The sequence below is a fragment of the Hyposmocoma kahamanoa genome, unplaced genomic scaffold (genome assembly GCF_003589595.1).
Source record: "Hyposmocoma kahamanoa isolate Upper Pololo Valley unplaced genomic scaffold, ASM358959v1 78, whole genome shotgun sequence".
NCBI classification, from domain to species: Eukaryota; Metazoa; Arthropoda; class Insecta; order Lepidoptera; family Cosmopterigidae; genus Hyposmocoma; species Hyposmocoma kahamanoa.
Window position 1 is genome coordinate 23,781,289 of NW_020653945.1, and position 25,347 is coordinate 23,806,635.

Here is a 25,347-nt window from a genome sequence, read left to right on the forward strand (position 1 = left end):
CGTATATATACTGTATATATTCCCTTCTTAATGGTTACTTTAATACTATAATAGCTTTATTTACATTTGTTTTACTTGTATTGTATTAGATTATGTTATATTAAAATAAATTTATCTTTATCTATTTTTAATCGAATCAGTAAGCCGTGATCAAGGGACCTCAAAAGTAGAAAGTATGTAAAAAACGTATAGACAGACGCTGGAAACGAAACGAAACGTCGAGTATATAGTCTATGCCACCGGCACGACAAGAAGAAGAATATGAATATGCTCGCCTTTTTGTTCGTCTTCTTTGAGGTTCCGATTCCCGAACTTCCGACGTCACTATTTATGTAAAAAGAAGAAAAGTAGTAGAAAAGAAGTAAAGAGTGAACTTTTCTTAGCGAGGACATTTTAGTTTTGTTTGTTAAGTACAACATAAATTGCGGACCTGTTCTCTTAAGTGCGAATCGCACTTACACTGTGCCCAATATAAGATGGTCTCGAGCGTTTAAATATTTTGTACGTCAAATTGACACGCAGATTACGTTGCCAATTCACGGTATAGATACCAATTTTTTGGGCCTCACGTTTGGGTTATTTTTTTCAAGTATAAAAAACTATCTTACTATGACATAATAGCTCGAGCCTGTTATTTTCGGGACATCACTAGATTAAGAAAGCTTTAAAACACAATATCGCACCCCTCATGGAAGAATCGTATATGTGGAGTTACGTCATTAGACGTTATTAGATACAGAATAATGTAACCCACATCCACATCGAGAGGATGTGGGTTATATTTTTCTTTATAAATGAGCAATCACAAATAGAAACTATTATAATTAATATCGCAATTCAAAAGCAGATATACATTGACTTACAAATAAATGGACGACGGGTCTAATACAAAAACCACGAAATAAATATCCCAAGTCAACCTATTCGAAATTTAAATTGTAATGTCATCGCAGTATCGCGCTGTCAGTAGAACAAATGAAGACTAAAGCGGAGTTTGGCGCTCTGTATACGATTTTAGCGCCTTACAAGTGCGGACACTTTTTAGCGCGGACCCGACGTCCATATAATTGTAAGTCAATGCAGATATACAATAAAATTATGTTCTAACAGTAGCATAATAAAAATACGTTGTTCATGTTCATAGAGTGCATACAAAACTATATTATTATAACATTTTTTTACAAAAAAAGTCAAAAGTTTGCTTATAAATTTTCGTTGTGTTTATTTTCATTGAAATTATGTACCAAGTATTATTGAAATCGGTTACGCGAAACCGGATTCATCGTCTAGCTTACCATCCTTAGAGGTGGAATATTTTCTTCAAATTTAAATGCTACTTATACTGAGGTACCCTCATTCCAACAAAAAGTAACTGAAGTAGGTTCAAAATTATTCTGAGCACAAAAACTGCAAGCCACGTGAGACGCTGTCGTGGCATACAAAGTACTGTGTGATTGTCGCGTTCCGCCATCTTGCGACTTGAGCTGCGGAAGCGTGGATAAACAATGGCGTTATATTTTAGCAGCAGCAGTGCTCCTTGTGGAAGAGTTCGTCCAGGAAAGTACTGCGTTTTCAATTAAAAGTCAAAGAGCATACTAAACTGGACATAGTGTACTATCAAAAACCGACCGTACAATCGCACTGGGATTACGTATTGTGCCAAATTAACTTAATGAACATATAGATTGTTTGTTTTGGAATTAAACAAGATTAAGTGTATTTTCTTATTGTTTGCTCTTGTTTTTTTTTCTCAAAACAAATTCTATGCGGAAAGTTGATGCACAGCTCTTTTTCTTATTTCCTTTTTTTGAATTTTACAATCGTATGTTTTCCCTTAGAATTAACATAGTGACCTTTAACCTCCATTACCTTAGGTCACAAATCGAAATTCAAAATTCCGGCTTCGTCTCTATTTCGACTCATTCGTAGAACAAAGTTCTTCTTCGCTGTGAATGTTAGATCGACCGTTGTTCGATTTTATATTTCCGAAACGAAATAAGATATATGAATTCTCAAAACACCTTTACAGAGGCCTTAGTTTGAATAACGAAATTATTTTCGTAAGGTACTCATTCTCTTTTTGCTAATAATGACATCGGACTTTGTTCTTCGGATGAGTCGATTTGTAGAATTGTATTTATTACACTAGATATCAGTTGAGTACTGAGTTTGTTTCGTTGTGTTCTTTTATGATACTAAAAAACTGAGTAAAACAGTTGCAGCGCCACTGAGAGCTTTAAATCAAAGATCTGAGGGGTTCTGCCACTGCGCCCGTCATTTCGGAACTTGGGACATAAGTTGATAAGTTCCATGATGATATTTTCACACTACCCTACCATTTCAAACTGAAATGCAGTAATGTGAGCATTACTCCTTGTCGGCAGAAATCCCTGGACGAATTATTTTGCAAACAGCTTTACTGCTTTTTAAAAGTGTATACAAATCCAGTAGATGCCAAGAAAGCTTCGATCGCTATGCTCCTAAAATTGTAACACAAGATAAATTATGCTTTGACCGTCATAGAACGAAATTACAGGCATACGGGACTTGTCAACTTATGTCTCAGGATGACGGGCGCAGTGGCGGTTAAGTCGCTAAGATCTTAGCGATTTAAAGCTCTGAGTGGCACTGCAATGTTGTGGACAGACGTGTCGCTTACCACCCGGCGCCCGTCACTTGGTATAATGAAAAAAAAAAAACCCGTGAGGTGTGTATAGAATTGTTCTCAGTTTTGAACAAAGAAATGTTCAATCTACTGCAAACTGTACAAAATTTAAATTTCGATAGTTTTCAAAGGCCCTGGTAACCGATGAAGATTTTAATAATTTAATTTAAAAGACAATACCTTGCAGCTAGAGTAAGGCGTTTACATATTTCTTACCTATATTATGTATTTTACACATTTCATAAATAGTAAAAACATAAAATAAATATTGTAAATCCAATATAAAATCGTAAATGAAGATTTTATAAAAAAAATGTCCAAAAAGACGCGAAACTTCCTCGTCTACCTAAAAGACTTTAGTAATTTATCGGTAAAATTAATATTTATCGAGATATTGGGATAAAAGGGAAATCCAATATGTCGGCTAAAGTCGGTCGGACAAATAATTACGTTTGAGCATGACACAAAGTTTCTCAAATTAATTTCATGTGCGTTTATTTTTGACGAACGGTTTTTAACCGACTTCAAAAAAGGAGGGGTTCTCAATTCGACTGTATGTCTTTTTTCTTTTTTTTTTGTATGTATGCTACGCGATAACTCCGGTGTTTGTGAACCAATTTTCATGATGCTTTTTTGTTGGAAAGAGGGTACCTACATAGATGGGACACACATCCACCTCTAAGGGTGGCTGTTGACGCATGAAGATTCATTTTTATAAATAGTGCCTAAATTTTAGTATAAAGAGCAATTATTTTAATGGTTGATTTTGCTATTCTTTAATTCAAGGCGTTTTTTCTCTCTCAATATAGTTTGAGTAGTGACAACCGATTTTTATTATCTCCTGTGTCAAGTCCGAAAGTGGCGAACTAGGGGATGAATCCGGGTTTGCGCACTTTCCGGTAACCGATTTCAATAAAACTTGGTAATTATATGTAATTCTACGTACTTTTGAGGTCGATTTTGTAGTACTCTGTACTGAGATTATTATGGTGTCGCCATCTCTAAGGCTGGTTTGACAGCTGCGCGTATGGTCCGTACGGACTTTCCGCCTGCGGGCCATCCGCATGCGTAGAATCCGCAGTGTTCTCTTCCACAAGAGCTGCGTTAGGCGAGTCTAGAAAAATAGAGATAGAGAAAAAATAGAGAAGTAGAGTTTTTCCTCGCACACTGCCTAGCTACTTCGCACATCTCTTATGGAATCGCAGCCTAACTGTCTGACATAAATAATAATACCTAATTATTAATTAAATTTTTTTATTGAATTGATGTTCAATTATTTTTTTTTGTGAAATTACTCCACTAGTTTGGTATAATTATTAATACAAAGACCGAACACTCAGAAAAAACACTCAGAAAAAATTCCTTCGATCCGGTCGGATTCGAACCGACGTCTTCTTGCATACCGTGCTAGACGCTATACCAACTAAGCCACGGAACGAACCAACGGACCTCACGAATTTCTCTATGTGCTTGCGTCGTGTCTTTGTACTTGGTCTTTCAACGACTTTTTACCTAATTATTGTTATTATAGAAGCTCTAACAGATTATATCGCTATATAAAACAATTTAAACAATAGTAAGCAACCAGTTTCCTATCGATAAAAGTAATATGTACCATAATAAGCAACAAGTTCACATAAATGCAAAAGACTACAAAGTTGACGATTAGACATTATACCTACTTCGGCCGAGCACATTGAAGACGAGCGCAACATCGCGATATCTTAAAGCAGTCAATAACTAGGTCAGACTCACGCCTCTAACCCAAAGATATTAATATAAGATAACATACAAACCAACAGAATTTTCATAAAAATTTATGTCACATTACATAAACAACACCCCTAACTTGGTTTACTGCTAAAAAATGGACGAGATAATAAATTCCTTACGGACGCCTAACTAAATAATAACGCGCACTCTCTCATAGCCCCGCAAGGGAATCCCTGTATCGCCGATGCTATGGACACACACATAGACAACTTACACAAATTACACCCAAACTCACGAGAGAAATAAATGTTGGCCATACAAATATTTCTACCGGCATGGGAATCGAACCCGGGACCTTCTGCCTGGCAGTCCTGCATGGTAACCGTTCGGTCTCGGAGGCCGTTGAAAGGCTGTTGAAAGATCAATTTCCTGTACAGTACCAGAGCAACGGAATTCACTCCGGCGCACTACCCGGAACATACAAACCAGAACCAATTTAGAAAAGCATTTTCCCAAATTCCTGGAAAAACCTGGAATCGGACTTGGGCCTGGTCATCCAGCCTACAAGTACAAACCGTTGGGTCACCCAGGACGTCAAATTGCTAAACACAAAATCCAAAACAGCACTTTTATTAGATAGGCAGGTATTGTCTAGTTGACTTCTAGCGTAGATAGAGCGGATTTTCAGACTCAATTCAGACTTAATTGATGGTAGGGATGGATGGAAATAGCGTAGTTTTATTCGATTGCGTTTATTGTTCAAAAAAGGAAAAACGTTCCGTTCGATAGAGTGGTGAAGACCACGCTGTTTCTTAAAAAATAAATGCGAAGTTAATGACACGATTGATCTAAGAAATGTGAACAAGGAAGTTTTGTTATGATCGTGAATACAACGATCGTAACAAACCTAATGGAGTTAATTCACAAAAAAAATCTTAATAATACATTTGATCAAAAAGCGACTTCTACGTCACTTGAGGCACCCGTAAGGGTACCGGCTGCGGTGAGTTTCCAAAAATCTCTCACTAAATGTCACTAGTGGCGATGTATGCCGAAAGTCAGTACAAAGATCTATAACAAAAAACACAGGAGAATTTCGACAAGTCGGTAACTTAACCTTTGGCTCAGTTGGTAAGAGCAATGCTATAGTGCAGCATGGTCGTGGGTTGAAGTCCCACCGGGTCGAAGAAATTTTCTGTGTTCGATCTTTGTATAAATAATTATAACAATACTAATGAATACAAAGATCGAACACTCAGAAAAAATTCCTGGAATCCGGTCGGATTCGAACCGACGTCTTCTTGCATACCGTGCCAGACGCTATACCAACTAAGCCACGGAACGAACCAACGAACCTCACTAATTTTTCTATGTGCTTGCGTCGTGTCTTTGTACTCGGTCTTTCAACGACTTTTTAGTCGTAGCGCCATCTATGAGAAATCTATAACAGTTTTATCACTTTTTTAGTGATAATAGTTGCTATAGCGTCTTAGCGCTTAGTTGGTATAGCGTCTGGCACGGTATGCAAGAAGACGTCGGTTCGAATCCGACCGGATCGAAGGAATTTTTTCTGAGCGTTTTTTCTGAGTGTTCGATCTTTGTATTAATAATTATAACAAACTAATGGAGTAATTTCACAAAAAAAAAATTGAATATCAATTCAATAAAAATGTAATTAATACTAATGAAGTTATTTCACAAAAAATCTCAATAAAACGAAGAAGTCGTTTATGTGAAAAACAAACATTCAACAACGGGATGAGTGGCTAATGTTAGGCAATTACCAAATACCGGACAAGAACAAGCATCCACCAGCACTGTAAGGTCTGTCTGTATAATGAGAAATCGACTTCCCATAGACTTCCTAATATATATTTCTTTTATCCAAAAGAAAGTTGATCTAATTCTGAAGTTTTGTAGTTTAGCCAGTCCTCGTGAGTAGTAATTCAGTTGGTCATCCATGGAGACCGAAAGTGAAACCCCTGTGACGAAATTTTACGACCGTAAACATCAATGGAGTATATTAAACTACTAGCTTGCAACGCGATGTTTACGCGCGTTTGAATCAATACAAACGCAACAATCTTGAGATCTGTCCATGTGTTTGGGAGCTACTACGCCACAAACAAACTTACAGACAGACAAAGGCTTCAAACTTATAACTCCCCTCGTTTTGCGTACTGGGTGCGTAAAAAGTAAAACATGACGTGTTTTTGTGAGAATCCAAAATGGCCGCGACAGGTGTATCTCGTGACATTAATGAAATCAGCGGCGATACTGACCCTCTTCACTCCGCCGAAATACGCGACACATATTGCTTTTTTGTGCCATTCTTTAGGAGATTTACACTGTTATTTCTGGACACATCTTTGTTCTATTGTTAAAATGGATTTAAGTGTTATTAAAAAAGATTCTTTGTTGTGTTTTGCACTGACATGTTTCAAATTTATGACTCTGTTGTCACTTCTGCAAGACTAGTTTACTTTAGTAACTTCCATGTCCTACGGGATTCTCATGTGGGGTAAGGCGGCAGATATACCATATTTGTGTTGCAAAAACGAGCGATTCGTTCTGTGTACCGTTTGGATTCTCGGGTTTCTCTCAAAGAAAAGTTTAAGGAGGCTGGTATCCTGACTGTGGCATCAAAGTACATTTAGGATGCCCGTAAAAAGATACATAATTTCGTTACAAATAAGATATTCATAATATTTTCCTTGGAACTAAGTCCAAACTCATGTTACCACGATTTTCTTAACCTAAGGTAATTGATTCTTTTCAAGTAAATAAGATGAGATTGGTGTAAAAGGTTAAAACCGACATCCTATCGTCATTATGTTTTAGTTTCAAAAATGACATTAACAACGATTCTGTGGCCGTATAGACAAGACATTTTATCCAATTTATTACCTTTTTCTTGACATCCTAGCGGAAAAGGGACTAGATTTTTATTTCATGATTAGAACAGCTATATAAACGTAAACTGACAGCAGAAGTGTCGTTAATCGTCATTAGCTGAGCTCTCTTCCTTTTGCCTTATTTGGATTTAGTTTTCGTAGTTTATATTAATCTTGTTGTTTATTCTCCTAAGGCTATGTATATCTATCATGACCGAGTAGCGAGCGAGTAAATAATTTTTCTATAGTTTACGTTACACAATTGACATGAAGTTCATTATGCTATAATATTGTATTACAAAAACTCGCTTCCATCATTCCTTTGCTTTCTTGAATCCGACACAATTTGCTCAGAATGTTATTTCTCTATTACGTTTATATTTTTTTAAAGTAAACTTACCGTGTGTAAACGAGATGGATACTGGAAAGAACCTTTCGATTTTAAATTAAAAACATTCGTCAATAGCTGTCTGCAATCGACTTTATGTATGAGTGATAAAGGTCCCATATGACATGATTTGCACATCTAAACTCAATTTCTTAGACCTGGATAAAAGAACTAATACGATAAACAAAAACATTTTCATATTATAATAATATTTATACAACACTGTGACGATGCGACTTCACCCACTGTCATCCCACCTTTTTATCACCTTTCTCTAGGTCTTGGCCACTTATTTTCAAATTTTGAATCGTTCTTTAATTCCCTTGCCTCATTATAGTAACTTTGTTCCGTTCCGTCGTCATTCTCTATCAAACTCCTGCTCTCTCTCATCATATTAAATTGCAAATTCAATAGCTTCTTATCTTCTTGTATACGTTTAACGATGTAATGTGTTATACGCATACATTACACACATTTTCTGGAAAAGTCAAATAATGTCGAACGTCTGATACGTATAGAAATGACAAACCTCCACAGAGACACTAACCGGATTCTCCAGGCTACATTACAATCTATAGGACATGCTTAAGTGGTGCCAGCAGTGCGTGACACGCGGTTCAATACCATACAGCATTTACAAATCCACCTGTACAAAAGTACCTGTCCTTTTAATTTTAATGAAATACACTTATATTCTGTCCAGTTTTCTCGTGCCCTTAGTGAATGCATTGGAAATCGTAAAGTTTCAAGTTATGATACAGTTTAGATAGTTGGTAGTTAAAATTTGCTACGCACGGGTGCAAGCAGAAACGTAAATGGCTGAACGAGTTCAATTTAAACGGTAATAAAAGGTGACTACTGGAAAGAAACATTCTTAAATAGCGGGCTTATAACATATCGCACAATCACTAACGAAAATCTCGGTTTTAAAAATTGGACTTATTTCTTTATTATACATTCATATACATTCAAATTTCGATGTTTCATAAACCCTCACTCGTATTTTAATGGCTTTCATTATGTAACAGTCACGCAAACTATTATAGTTGTACGGACGGCAGCATCTGTATTTTTTTTGACAGCTGGACGAGTAAGACCCGTTCCCGCCGAGGCTTATATAGTACTTTTCTCAAACAATGCGACGAAATAATAAAATACTGAAGAGAGGAAGATGTATATAGAAAAAGTAAAAAAAATGTTAATTAATATTAAAAGTAATATTTGACGTGTTAGTACAATCGGTAAAAGAAATGGTATTGTTTTTCCAGACATATTACTAGTAGTTTGTATGTATTACTGAACTTCTTATTAGGTTGTGTATGCATTACTGTATTTTCGTTATCGTTCTTTTCAGTAGAAGCCATTTCCGTGACGAAATAAAAAAACGAAAAATTGAAAAGAATGCAAAAGTACCTTCTTTACTTTATTTTACAAACATTTTCTTTTTTATTTTTTGAAGTTAGCTTTACGGGTATTTTTAATTCTCGCAATTACGAACACTGGGCAGTTGGCAATATGAGTTTTTCTTTTACCTGTTTACATAGTTCATTGTTAGTAGATATATTTAAAGCACGAAACACACAGAGAGCGCATGTGGGTCCGGCGCGTGTCGGGTCGTGAACGCGGCGGGTCTAATTCCATGTAATTATATGGACGACAACGGGACGAACAAGCCGTGTGCATATTGGTAAGCTACACGCCAGTCCATAACAGTTGCAGTGCCACTCAGAGTCTTACTGCGGCACTGACACAGCGACTGTCACCCTGAGACATAAGTTGACAAGTCCCATGTGCTTTGTAATTTCGACAGCGCCCTTACCCTTCAAAACCGGAACACAGTAGCCCTCACATTACTGCTTAGCGACAGAAATAGATAAGGTGGCAGTGCTTCTCTGGACAAACTCTTTCACAAGGAGCTCCACTGCTACTACTTGTAATAGGTAGATAATTGAAATTGTAGAAAATGAGACCTCTTCTCTTTAAAGCTTTAGCACGCCTGCATTTACACTTTGACTATGACATTTCTTTGTTAATATTTTGGATATCTGATTCATACTATACATGAAGTGTAATTTGCCTTAAAAAAAAGTGTCTTTGATTTCGATTTTGAACTTTATCAACCAATAATAATCAATGAAATTGAATCCCCAATGCAATTGAAAACTATCAATTGGAAGGAAATAAGTCGTAAAAGGTATCGGTATCATTTCCCTACGTGTGAATGTGAGCCGTATCCCATTATAGAACTACAGACATTACAATTGGAAATGCAATTTTCTATTCCATTCACGGGAATATTCTCGGTTCATATTGGTAGGGGAATTTTATAGCTGCGAATCTAGTTAATAGTTTGCTTTTACCATTAACTTATCGTTTTCTATGCGGTTTCTAAATTACATCTGACTTTTTGGCTATTTAGAATCAGATCGACATATGTCACAGTCACAGAACAATGTTAGTAATAAGTGTTACGTCTATCGCTCTAGAGTGTGTCAGGAGTCCGGACACAGTATCGAATCAAAAATATCGATACCGTACTCATGAGTAGTATCACATAAAAAGTATCGTATTCATAAATGCTCCTGCACATTTTCAAATAAATAAAACACATGAATTAGTCTTTTTTATTGATTTATGATATTTAATTGAAAAAAATAATAAAAGAATTTGATTAATTCAATCAATTTGATCAATTCACTTAATCGTCATTTCACATAATTTGTGTTACTTAAATTTAAAAGTTTCCAACTCCTCCTCTATACAATCATTTTAAAAACATAAATCTATTTGGTGACGGTCTGTTTCACGCTTTTGATACTGTATTGCCTGCTTTTGAGAACAAACTTTCTGAAGAAGGGACAAACTTCTTTTGAAGAGACAATGGTGGAGTACAATATACAGCCAAGTCATTTGTGATAAAGGTTGTCATTAAAAAAAGCTAGGTGGCTTGCGTTTTATGAGGTGTCCTAAATGTAGGAATTATTCCAAACGATACAATACTTCTCAAAAAGTACTAATAGGGGAGAGCGGAACTGAACGTTCCGATTTTCAAATAACTTGCAGTTTTATGCTGAAAATGAAGGATTTGTTTTTGAACATGAGGAAATATTGAACAAATGTTTATCGCTTTTTGTAATAGTATAGTCACTTCTTCTAATATCTCAATAGTCTTTTTCATAAAGGCAAATTTCGGAGCGGAACATTCAACCCCGCTTTGGGGCGCGTTGTTCCGCCTTTGAGGCAAATTGTTCCGCCAGGATTATGACAGAATAACAAAGATTTTCTTAAATAAAATAACCTATTTTATAATTGTACGTATGTAATGTTTATATTATGCACAACTAACTTAGAAAAAACAACTACATTCTTATTCATCAGTAATATTATTCATCGCTCATTTCTTCATCTGAATCACAGTTGAGATACATAAAAGTGACTCTATTATCTTGTCTAAATATTTGGCATCCTTAAAACAAAGAAAAATGGTCATAAAAATTTCAAGTATGATTGCAGGTTTTTGGGGGAAGTTGTTCCTAGGAACAAACAGCCCCTCGAAAGAGTAACTTATAGCCCCAAATTACGTTTATATACGAATACTGACATACCGGCAAAGTAATAGAAACTATCAAAAAATACTCAAACAATAAGATTTCTTACTAATGTCACTAAAATTTAGAAAAGTTAAGTATGAATCGGCCTGTAGCTGCAAGTCATCCACGCATCCGCCGCGCTCAATTTTATTTGCCTACCAGCAGCTACACAACAGGCTCCTAAAGGCCCATAATAAACAAAGACAGACCAAAAAATTTAAACAAGAAAAAATTTACTTACGTGATATTTTGACATCTCCACGCACATAGCCACACGTCGTCGCCGGAGTTACTGAAATGGCTGCCGGCAAGACGCATCACCTGACGCTTTAACGACGCGCTTCACATGTATTGCTACATATTTTCCTTGCAAAGTTATTGCTGTGAGAACAACTTACCCCGGGAACTACCAGCCCCGGTCTTCCCTACCTGAAAAGTATCGAGTACAAAAGTAACGGTATCGGAGGGAAAAATACTCGATACCAAAAAGTATCGATACTTTTTCCGTGTCCTTAGTCAGGAAAGAGGCTGAGAGGTTTCAGCTGGGCGTCATCCTAAGTGTGGGTATATATTAGCATACTGGCCAACCCTTCATCCAAACTCTGCAGAGCGGTGTACCACACAGTACAAAAATATATGAAATGTAGACAATTAGTAATTTATTGTAATGACTTATTTGTACTTTTTTTTATTTATTCAATTTCAAGAACAAATTTTACACAAAGCGACTCTTCTTATCGCTAGGCAAAAACTTTGTGGCTTCAACACCTTTTTTTTTTTTTAAAAAAAAAGGTGTTGAAGCTCGACACTTAAATTAACTTACAAATCACTATAAATTTAAATAGTTCTAGTGCTGTATATATTATACTACAATCCAAGATATAGTCTCTTTAAAACAATTTTGCGTTCTTGTTGTTGTTCTTGGCACAGCGCTAAGTGACATTGAGGGTGACGCCTCAATGTCACTTAGCACTGTGTCTGGTAAATCGTTCCAAATTTCTGGTAGCATGTAGTCCGGCCTGCGCATTTCATACACGTTGTATCCCGGAAAAGTATATGTATTTATTATTATTGTTATGTTTGTACGGGGGCGGCATAAAAAATAAATAAAGTAAGAAAAAATAAAAATAATTTATTTCAGATGTCTATGATCGTCTTAAATTATGAAATTGGTTAATCACTTCAGAAAATTCTAAATGAAGAATAAAATTAATATAAAAAAAATTAAAAGTTAAAATCTAAATCAAAATTAATTTTTAAAATCTAACTCACAAAATAAAAATCATAAAATAAAAATAAGATCAAATAATGATAAAATAAAATAATTTATCAAATTCATACTTTTACTAAATGCAGTTGAATCAAATGCCACATTAAAATGGACACATTAAAACACAAACATGGACAGTTACAATGGTCGGCTATAACGCGTGGGATGTGTAGTGCTGCAGCGGACACGACAGTGGCTTTTTTCCTTATGATGGCATATAAGTCATCTGTGCAAGCGTCAAAATATATTCTTGCAAAAAGGCATCTAATCGATGAACGAAAAAAATAAAAAATGCATAAGAAAATTGTTTCCTTTTTTATAATACCGAGTAACGGGGCGAACATGTGCGCCTGGTGGTAAGCGACACTTTTGTCCGCAGTTGCAGTACCACTCAGAGCTTTAAATTGCAAAGATCTGAGGGGCACTGCCGCTCCGTCTGTCACCTTGAGACATACCTAAGTTGACAAACCCCATGTGCCCGTAATTTCAGCAGCACCTTCAAAACCTAAACGCAGTAATACTTGCATTACTGCTTGGCGGAAGAAATAGGTAAGGTGGCAGTACTTTCCTGGACGAACTCTTCACAAGGAGCTCTACACTTTACCTACTAAACACAAAGCTATCACTGAAATTCTGCACGTATTGTTAAAAACATATCATATCTGAAATATTCACTATCAATACGTATAAGACTCAAATTAAAACTGGCTGCCTGGCCCAACGGCAGTATTACCATGACTTATTTCTTTCAGTACAAAACTTGAAATTCTTTGGCGACGAGCAGAGAAAGCTTTCACGGACAAGCTTTAAGTATAAAACTTTGATGGGTCATTATAAACACAGGATGTTTGTTAAGCAAGTAGTTAAAGATCAGGATCTCTCTGAAGATGGCCGCTCTTCCCAATAGACATGTTGACATTGATGATTATGCCAAATTCATCACCCGCCATACAGGGTTTCCGGATACAGGGTTTAAGAGTGTGTAAAAAAATAAACCTGCTCCAGATATTGCCAGTTAAATAGCCTTTGTGAACATAAAGGGGCATTAAATGGACGTAGTTAAATAAAAAGAATCCAATGCACATACAATCACTTTCGAGATATGGCAGTTTGAAGTTCTTAGGTTATCGCGATTGTTAAACATAGGAAATGAAACTATTTTTCCGGATTTAAATCGCGTATATTTGTGTTTTCAAACAAACAAAGTGCTTTTTGTGATGGTGTTAAAACATTAACATTAGATATCATATTCGAATCACAATCTTATTGGAAAAAATTGTCGTCAAAGCAGAGGTCAGTGCACCTTGCCATTGTTCTTTAGAAAAAAAAAATTCCTTAATAAAAGACTTTTTGGAGTAAAATATCACTCAAACACAAAGATTTAGTATATACATACTAAATCTATGCTCGAACACATAGTTTTATTTAATATAAGTTGTATTAAAACCTTTTTTAGAAAGAAACTTGACCTCCAAAGTTTTTTTTATGTTTATGATATTGTCGCTTTACTTTCTCAAATTCGTATCTTGAAGTACAGATCGAGTTCTTAGGTTTTCGCGATAGTTACACATAGGAAATGAAACTATTTTTCCGGATTTAAATCGCGTATATTTGTTTTTTCAAACAAACCGACGTTTCGGGCCCTTTACAGATTCCATGGTCCCGGTTGACTGAGGTGGTACAGTCTTCAACCAGTTATGTTATAAAACTTATATCATAATGTCATGTAACTCCAGAGATATTTATGTATGTTTATATGATGGATTTTTTTGCTGATCTAAGAGGTTAGACTTTAGGAACCGTGTACCAGCCACAGACGTGCCAGAATGTCTAACCCTCTTCCGACATTCAGGCACGTCTTGGTACAAGCAAAGTTACAATCATGCCTTGTGCATCAGCATAGAACACACGTACCAAATTAGTATAAGTAGCTCATACAAAATGTAAACCTCACTCAGTCAACCAGAGTCAGTCAATCCTCATTCAGTATCCAGTAAACTCTCATTAAATATCTACAACTTATATATTTTATTTATACCATGTAACACATGGTAAAAACCGTTTAATACATGTAATTAATTTTTTGATAATTTTGTGGATTGGATCCATTTTGCATAACTACGTCCAAATAAAGAACCTAAAACATCGTCGTCGGCAATATTTACTTTAAAAAAAATCAACATAACACTATCAGAGTCTTTTAAAAAAGTATAACGAAAACCTTTTAGAACATTTCCTTATCAGAGGGTTGTTTAAGGAACATGATTTGAGTTAAAGTTAATCCCTTTCCCGAGATTTGTGCGTTAATGTAAAAGTTACCAACATTCATCAAGCTTGGTATTTACGCTGACTTGTACCTGTCAATTGGGAAAGGCGTAAAGTTAAATGAATTCCAAATTAAACGCCTTGGGGCCGTATTTATGCATTACGTGGTTATATGTTAATTTTAAAAATCTATACAACCTCAGATGGCTTTAGTTGATAAGCGATCAAAAAAAAATTTATGCCTATACAATTAAGTTCAAGTTACACTGTCGCGGAAAGGAATTTATGCTATTTTTTATGACAATGGCATAACCGCTCACGCGATACATGCAGCCGTAGACGCATACCACACCTAGAGGTGCCGATGATGATTTTATACCGATTTATCGGATATCGAAGTCATAACAGGTAAAAGAACTAATATTAATTGCTATTTCGGTAACTACTCTAGCAAACCATAAAGTTTTAATGTCTGGGTCTGTCATTTAAAAAAAATAAACAACTTCAAAAATACGTCACGACAATCGTGTGGGTTATTGTTTGGGCTGGTGATTTCGGTGTTTGTTTATTGAAAACATACCGTAAGTAGCGTTTTTTAAGTTTACCCTGAATACAAATGTTTATAAACTATACTTTAAGGAGTAATTTCATGGTAAACGTTAGAACCACTCAAACGGAATATTATCATATTTATCCAAGTACAGCAAAAATTTAATTAGTGCTTTTTAAGTGCAGGATTTGCGGTGTATTACTGCATTTTATTTGAGATGTTTTTGTTGGTAGTACGGAGGGTATTTATTTAGCAATGCAGAACAATAATTTTTATTTACAAAAACTTGTATTTAAACGGAATCCTTTTCTAATTAGCGAAACTAAATAGCCGCCATTTTTCGGTAGGAGGAGCGCATCGCGTGAGCGGATAATGAACTGTATGTCAAATATGTAACATACAAAGTAGATATGAGCTAAAAAACATGTAACGCGTCTTCTGGAGAATTCTCGCGCAGTCTCGGGAATTCCCGCAGCTACTGTGTCGTATCTAGATTGTATGTTATGCAATGACATAAATTCATTATACTCTGTGTGCTATGTCGTTATAAAATAGAAAACTAACGGATAACTTACGTATTTAAGTCGATTAAGTTGAATTTTTACTCGACATGTTTCGGTCCAGTCTGTGGTCCTTAAGGGTCTATACAACCTCAAATGGCTTTAGTTGATTCCACATAACAGCGAAAGTGTTGAATCAATTACCTTGGAAAAAATATGCACTAAAATTGAGAATATACACTGACTACTATATGGTGTGAAAACACGATTCCTTAAAATTTTCACGATAGAAAAAAAAAACACAAACTTACCTCGAAATTTTACAAGAATACCGCTGTATTCAATGCGTACTGTACATATACCAATGATTTTTTTACTTCAGTAAATTGAAATAGATAGAGCACGCATAGTATATGACATATATATTTGAAATGGTTTTAATTTACATAGATTTTTAAATATCAACTGTAGGGGCCAATACAACGCTACAGTATCGACACCTAATTGTTTAAATATGTAGATAAGTTATGTAAAAGGTTTATTAATAAAGATACAAGCTAGTTGAGGCTGTGTATCTCTTACGTTGTAGTTAAGTCGATACGATAATGTGTGCCCGGCAAATACGACCTCTGGTTGATAAAGGTAAGGGTTACATATTAATTTGTGTTACATTTTTATTTTTATTAGGTAAGCAAATCAATTGCGCTTGAAATCTTTACTTTGATTAAACTGTTATGACGAAGCGGCCTTTTTTAACATCATCTCACCTTTTATCACCCTTTTCTCTGGTTTCCCGGCCACTTACATGCCAACGAAATTTTTAATAGTTTTCTAATTATCGAGTTCTTAGGTTTTCGCGATTGTTACACATAGGAAATGAAACTATTTTTCCGGATTTAAATCGCGTATATTTGTTTTTTCAAACAAACCGACGTTTCGGGCCCTTTACAGGTCCCATGGTCACGGTTGACTGAGGTGGTACAGTCTTCAACCAGTTATGTCTAATATTAATGCAAACCACCCTATTTTTTCACTATAGTTACAATAGTTATTAATTAAATACCTTATTTTTAATTTTACAAAGAAAACATTCCAATTTACGCTACATTAAGTTTTACAAATTATTTTATTGAATGAATTTTTATTAGGTTTAATTTATTATTAATTATTAATAGAAATTAGAATAAACTAAAACATATTAATTAGTACTGCAGTCTTATGTCTGTTTGGGATTTTTCATTAGAGGAAATACTGGATCCCAAACTGGTGGTACGGAGAAACCATCTTCCCTGTTGAAATTAGGATGTTTTTTAATTTCAATGGCCTCTCGCAGCATCCTGGGTAGATAACGGACTTCTTTTGCAAGGACCTGGGGTTTGTCAAACTTCATTGAATGTGTAGGTGTTTTTTCTAATTCTTTTTCTTCGCCATCACTTTTGCTTCGTTTCGTCGTCACTCCCAACAAAATTCTCGGAGATCAAAAACACGATCTTCAATCATTGAAATCTAACTGCTTAATAGCAGCGACATATACACTAATACAGGCCTTTTTGAGCCTTTTCTTCTCCTTTACCTTTTCTTTGTTTCTACCTCTACAATAAAAATCTTGCAATAAAATTAAATGGACCTAGCCTTCCCTTTGATTTCGCCAAGGCTAGGCTACTATATTGCTTTTCATAAGGCAGATTCCACTGAGAAGAATGAGTGAGAAACTCTAGGGTTTACAGTATGTAAATAAACACCCTACCAGTCCCTGGGTTTTTATCATTCAAGTAAGCAAAAGCCATGCAATAATAGCCTTTAGTATAAAGTTGTTAAGTCCAAACTCATGGTGCCACGATTTCGTTTAACTAAGGTTAACGATTATTTTATGGGGAACTGTATACGTTTTTACGGTAAGATCCCGGAGCATATATTAAGATTACCATTTCCTTAGTTTAAAACTTATATTAAAAGTATTTTAATTGAAAAGTCATATTACAAAATTGTAGACTATGTGTTAGATAAACACGTATGGAAAGATAACGTGAGTCTAGATTCCACACAAGCATGATTCAAAATGTATTCTATATGGTTTTAGTTTATTTGAAAAGAGCAATCCCTAGAGTTTCTTGCTCGTTCTTCTCAGGGAGGTCAGCACAGTGAACGAGCAGTAGCTTAAAAATTACATTTTCAGGCATTGACTTACAAATAAATGGACGACGGGTCTAATACAAAAACCACGAAAAAAATGTCCCAAGTCAACCTACTTAAACGTAGTGACATGTAAAGGAATATGAAAAAGCTAAAACGTTGAATTTAAATTGTAATGTCATCGCAGTACTGTCTAATTTCGCTTGCTTTGCTGTCAGTCGAACACACGAAGACTAAAGCGTGAATGACGCTTTGTATACGATTTTAACGCCCTATAAGTTCGGACACTTTTTAGGGCGGACCCGACGTCCATATAATTGTAAGTCAATGTTTTCAGGTGTAAAAATTTGACCCATGAAATAAATTATTATTTGACTTTGACTTTGAGATTCACGATAGTTTTGAACCCTGCAAAAGTAAATTTTCAGTGCCTAAGCGTTGAGCCATTCAAGTTGTCACACATAATGATGTCATAAACATCAGTCTTAAAATAAATACCGGTATTTTAAGACCGATCCCGTAGTGCACAGTCAACCTTGTATTGTGTCGATTACAACACCTTTAAGACAGCTTTGTACTTGATTGCAGAGATAGTAAATTAATTAAACGCTTGATAAGGATCCTTAATATATGATATTCTACACTGACTATCAGTTTTGATATTATATCAAGCTGGATATTAACTAGGACGATTTACATACTTTGATATTTTATACGAATGTTGTTCTTTGAATGAAAATTTTCTTAGTAACAATTCTGAGTATTGATTTGTACATAAATGAAAATTCAAAGCTATAGTAGTCTAAGCGCCTAGTTACACGAGGAGAGGCCCAGTTACCACGCCTTCGTGTACTTAAAGGGCCAATCTGAATTCTATTTACTACAGGAAACTACATTTAAATTCCTCTGAAAACACAACCGCGCGGTCGCCGCGCGGGCCGCCGCGTGGACCAAATTTAAGGAAACCTCGCGTGTAAATTTCAATTTAAATTCATACCTTTTTTATAATAGCAAGTGATGGTATGAACAAGTCGTAAGCGACATGCCTACCCATAACAATTGCAGTGCCACTCAGAGCTTTAAATCGCAAATATAGGGGCACTGCCACTGCATATGCCTGTAATTTGTAAATGCTATTCTAAGAACGTTCTATTAAATAATAATGCAGGTACAGCCAAAAGACACTTTGTACTTTTTATCACAATCGTAATTGAGTTCAACTTGACCTCAAGAGTTACCTTGAGGTCAAGTTTAATATGATTGACCTTGTACATATTGTTCATTGCGTATTTAAAGAAAAATATGATTTAATTATCCTCCTACAACAACACACTTTGTTTATGTAATTATTTGTACAAATTCTTATCGTCTGAATACCCGTGTAGATTATATATTTATATAAGTCATAAGTGTAATGCGACAATGAATTTTGTTTCACTCGTTTCCGTCTTTATTAGTTTAGTTAGTTAAATGAAACTTTTTGTATGGTGTTCTTGCTTATAAATACTTTACAATATTGGCACTGTTATCAATGAAAAAATTGTTTGAGAATTGCAGAGCTCTTCTGTTATATATTATTGTATTCTTAGCAAATATGATGTACTTGCTATATAAAGCTGGTTTATAAAATACATATATAATATCATAAGAATAATATTTATTCCAATACGGATACAATACATATAATTATGTAAATGTACGTGTGTTCGCTACATAGAAGTATAACATAACTCAAGGTCACCAAATCTCAAACGTTAACAAAAGACATGGTTTATTTAATTTGGTTATTTAGTATAATAATAATTGCTTTTTTTATGTGTATGACATTCGGTGAACCGTTTTTGATGATTATGTTTTTGTTGGGAAGGAGTTTCGAGGGGAAATCTCAGTAGTGGTTCACATTCAATACATATATATACTCACGCTTTTGGGTTCCCATATAGAGGTAAGCAGAGCTTTAAGTGACACAGTGTTACTAAAGTCACATTTGGCAAATGTTCGGGTTGAGATTGTATACAATCTTGTGTAACTTAATGCACCATAGTGACAGGTTGCCAGTCTGTCGCCTACATATAGGACACCATTACACCCAATCCCTATGTCGACTTTTACAACTTGCGGGATGATAAGCAGTTGATACCTTCTATGTTTTTCTTTTGGTTCCAGATCAGCATGAAACTATAGACCGCTAGTACACAGAAAAACTCGTCTCTATAACCATTGACGTAATATGGTTCATAATTGAACGCTCTTTTCCTCGTGACATCATGTTGATTGGTAGTTTTGGGAGGTTATTATAACCTTTTTATGTTTATTCAACAATAAATTACATACTTACTAGAAACGGACTGGAGAACAGACCGATGCCCTCTACAATACGTGATCATGACAGATATCAATTTACGAGTACAATGTATTTATAGTAACTGAGAATGAAACGAATAGTCATTTATATTACGTACTTTGTGGACTCGAGACGCTTGAACAAAACACGGTTGTGAAATTCTTCGACTTTGTTAAATTAAATTTCGAGAATGTTCCTAATACTATTACTGGTGCTAGTGGTTCTGATAGCAGTGATTTTAAGACGTAATAGTGACTATTGGAAGAAACGTGGCATAGTTCAAGAGGACGGTGTGATCTGGAAGTTTGTGTTCGGAAATTGTTCACTTGCAGAAGTTTATAAGAGCGTTTACGATAAGTACTCAGAGCCGAATGTCGGAATATTTCTCGCTTCCAAACCGGCGCTGCTACTTAGAGACTTGGAAAACGTTCAAACCGTTCTAGCGGGTGATTTTCAAAGTTTCTACAGCAGAGGCATTTCTTTTAGTCCTGATGACAAACTGGCTGACAATGTACTCTTTATCGAAGATTTTGGGAGATGGAAAGTTATAAGACAAAAAATATCACCCGTCTTCACTACAGCTAAACTAAAGAATATGTTCTATATACTCGACAGATGCGCCAGAGACTTTTCGGAGAATATCGCAGATCATGTCGATTTTAAGAGGAAACCATTCAACTGTCTTTACACCTATACAGCTGCGTCGATAGGTGCATCAGTCTTCGGTATTGATACTAAAACGAAAAACACGATGGATTCGCCATTTCTGGATATGACTTCGCAAGCCACATCGCCAAGCTTTATTGGTAACCTTCTATTTACCTTTGCAAATACATTTCCTACATTTTTCAAATATTTAGGCCTAAAGGCTTTTGGTCAATATGAGAAATTCTTCATAGACGTTGTGAGAAACGTCATGGACAGCAGAAAGAAAGATACTGTGAACAGGCACGACTTTATAGACATCTGTTTACAGATACAGGAACAAGGAATCATGAAAGATTCGACAACTGGATATGAATTGGAACCTTCAGTGGAAATTTTGGCTGCGCAAGCATTTTTTTTCTTCGTAGCCGGTGTTGACACGTCTGCGACGACTTTGCATTTTACTTTAATCGAATTGTCAAACAATCCTGATATCCTTAACAGAGTTCACAAAGAAATTGATACAGTGTTTGAAGGATGTGATGATAAGCTAACATATAACGACGTAGAAAAACTACAGTATTTAGAAATGGTAGCAAATGAAGCAATGAGGAAATATCCACCAATAGGATTGATTCAAAGAAAATGCACTAAACCAACTACATTGCCTGTTGGTAATGTTAAGTTGCTCGAGGGTGACTTATGCATTATTCCCGTTTATGGAATACACAGAGATGAAAGATATTATCAAAATTCTGAACTTTTTGACCCTGAAAGGTTTTCTCCGGAGAACATTTCAAAGTTGCCGAAGTTTGGTTATCTTCCATTTGGCGAAGGAAACCGAATTTGCTTAGGTAAACATATGTAAATTTTTCGTTTTTGTTTGTACTTAATTATTTAAGTAATTTTCAATTTACTGTAATTTTCTTAATACTGTAAAGGCAAACATTTTTTTGGGCAAATGATCGTCACTATCAATTACGCGGAAACGTTTGAACGAGTTTGGACAAACAACTTTTAACATCCAATATACAACTACTTAATGACTGAGATCCAGGGTCGCGTATGGACTGGTCGCAACTGCAAACTTATACCCGCTATTAATACTGTCTAGTACTCTTCGTCTAATAGAATAAACTCTCTTTCTCACATTGACTTACAATTATATGGACGTCGGGTCCGCGCTAAAAAGTGTCCGAACTTATAGGGCGTTAAAATCGTATACAGAGCGTCATTCACGCTTTGGTCTTCGTTTGTTTCTTCTGACAGCGAAGCAAGCAAAATTAGACAGGACTGCGATGACATTACAATTTAAATTCAACGTTTTAGCTTTTTCATATTTCTTTACATATCACTACGTTTAAATAGTTGACTTGGGACATTTTTTTCGTGGTTTTTGTATTAGACCCGTCGTCCATTTATTTGTAAGTCAAGTTTCTCAGCACAGCAACAAACCCTTTACATGCTACTAAAACCCATTTTCGATGCACTACAGCAACTTGGCAATTTAAAGAAAGGGTAAAATCGTACCTTACTTTATATTCTAGGAGTTTTTTTCTATAATATATTTCAAGGTTAACTCTGACCGCGAACGTAGGTAAAAGCGGGAAAAAGCTAATTTTGTAAGTTTTAATCTTCATCAGGAGTTTTTTGCCATACGAATAAAGTTCTATAGATTTTAAGGCTTTCGTGGTTATTCACTAAATGATTATTACTAATTTGAGGCTTCTTACCACGGTATGACTTATTTTTATTTTTATATTTCGGAACGGTTGCACGCTCCATGGTCATGGGTTAACTGGACGGCGGCAGATGACAGCATTAAGAGCAGACATATCTGTCTACCTTCTTGCGCTGTCGAGGACTACTATCTTCATTTCGATTTGTTGTATCGTTACCATTGTCACTCACTTTTTTCTCACAAACCACACTCACTGTATCCACAAGCGAAACTGAACTCGAGGTGTTTTTGTTTTTATTACTGCACGCACTAAAGACCGGATTCCATGCACTAGACAGTTTGAAATCATCGTCACGGTTAAATGTTTTGTACTTCGTGATCTCGATGGCTTCTCGTACCAACCGTGGTATGTAGTGACGTTTTGTCGACAGTATCCAGTGGTTAGTGTCAGTCTGTGTGAAATGTCGCGCTATAGCCGACTTCTATATTCGAACAAGTCGTGTGTGGTGGTAAGCGATACGCTAGTCCATGGAGGTTGCTGTACCGCTCAGTGTTTTAAATTCTAAGGGGCACTCCCACTATGTCGATCACTGCGTAATTTCACATGCACCCTTACACTTCAAAAAAGGGAACGCGATAGGTAATGCTCACATTTGTGCTTGGTGGCAGAAATAGGAAAGGTGGTAATTATCTGGACGTACTCTTTCACAAGGAGCACTACGGCTATTAAATAATCAATATACTACTTTTTAACTACATATTATATCATTAATAACTTATCAAACAGGCATAAATTGTCGTTAGAAACAGTATTAACATACAATTTGTCTTCTAGGATCAAGATTCGCCCGTCTTCAAGTTTTGGCGGGTCTGGCTTGGCTACTCCATCGATACACGTTGGTGCCGCAAACGCTGAAATTGGAACGGTTCGAGAAAAGCGTTTTCAGTTTAAGGGTACCTGATAGTCGATATGATTTAGTTCCAAGGAACTAAAGATTTCTTGTAAAATATGATGATGATGTTAAGCGACAATGTGATCAGTGATGTTAGGTGATTGTCCAGTAAACGTCTATTTACTCTAAACTTTATTATTCTTACTTAGGGCTGTTGCAAATATTAGCATCTGCGTTCGCATTCGCAGAATCTGCATAAATTAAAATATCCGCATCCGCATTAGCCTCTGCATTGATTAATGGCGATATTCATTGCGGATGTTAGAGTCGCGACATGACTTAAAAGATACGCTGGAATAATTTCCAAACCTTTCAGAAACAGACTGCAAGCTGAAAAAGCTACTCAGCTGATGTTTTTAAAATATAACATTGGTAAAATTCTATTACGATTACGCTGGCAAATTGATTGTTTTTTTGTAGATTGATTCTCTTATTAATAAATGTCATAAAATCATTGAAATAATATTTTATTATAATAAACCAAATAGAATTTTTTTTTCATTTGGACAGGTTCAGTGAGGACGTACAATTTTTGTTGTTTTTTAAACAGACAAAATTAGCATCCACTGATGTGTAAAAAAAATTTGTACAACAACAATCCTGATCCTTACATTGTAACTTTCTTTAGAGTTTATTGTATTGCATTTCTGAAACAGAGAGTGTATTGGATTCCTTTGCCGTAGAATTCTGTTTGTTTTCGTCGTTAATTACGTACTAAATCTCCTAAGATACCGTGTACGTTTAAATGTACATATTATGTGATTCAGATAAGGACAATATTATTCTTATAATCATAATAAACGCCCAGTGTATACAATAAAGGAAATATCTCATTCAAATTTAGTGATGTATATACTGCATGACCTTAGGGTATCCAGAAAAATACATTTTTCATAGACAAAAAAAAACTAAGGGCATACTTGCTTGGGCCTAAAGCATGTTATTATATTTAGTACATTTTAATGTACATTTAGTTTAGTGGATTGCTGGAAGTTTAAACATAATAATTATTGATAATAACAGATTGTATACAGATGATTTTTTAGTCGCCGTTAAAGTGTTATCTTGGCATTAAGTATACAGTATACAGATGACTTTTGTATACAGTATACAGGTGACTTTTAGTCACCGTTAACATTTCTTGGCGTTAAGTATCACACAGACTCCACTTTTTAAAAAGAAAATGGTAGATCAGATTTGCACAGTAAAATATTTTTATTCGAAACAAGTTTTAGAATTGTTTGGACACCTCTACGCATTCGTCAATTCTTTCAAAAGAACGTCCCGGGGCGTGGGCCATGTGCTATACGTACATATCCCGTACTGAATCCTCGATTCTGGTACATACAAGTACTTCATAATGGAATGAAGCTTCATTCGCATCACGCGTCTTTTCATTTGGTCAAGTATTGCTTATTTGGCAGTAATTGTTTCGGACGGATGTCACACGGAGATCGAGTGTAGACCCCCAGTACGGGATGTAATTGTTTCCTCACTCAGTACGCATGTGTTTTTATGATTGTGAATGTATAGACGTTGTCATGTAACAAAATAAGTATAGATTCACTGCGTCTGGTCAAACATTAGCAAACAAACATATTAAAGGTCATTCAATATTTACTCACATTTTATAACAATGTTATCATATGGGCGTGTACACATGGATTTAGTTACTCAGTAATTTATATACTTTGGCTGTTATTTACATCATTTTAATTTATTTCATAATTTCAGTGTAACAATATTATAATTTAAA

General features: G+C 35.4%; 1 protein-coding gene across 1 annotated transcript; it reads left to right on the forward strand.

Moving 5' to 3' along the window:
• The first annotated feature begins 20,487 nt into the window (after positions 1-20,487).
• Positions 20,488-24,031, forward strand: LOC113232798 (probable cytochrome P450 6a13). Its single transcript, XM_026467594.1, has 2 exons — positions 20,488-21,811; positions 23,474-24,031. Exons 1-2 carry the CDS (start codon positions 20,503-20,505, stop codon positions 23,629-23,631), a joined length of 1,467 nt encoding a protein of 488 aa, XP_026323379.1. The 5' UTR covers positions 20,488-20,502; the 3' UTR covers positions 23,632-24,031.
• Positions 24,032-25,347: the final 1,316 nt, after the last annotated feature.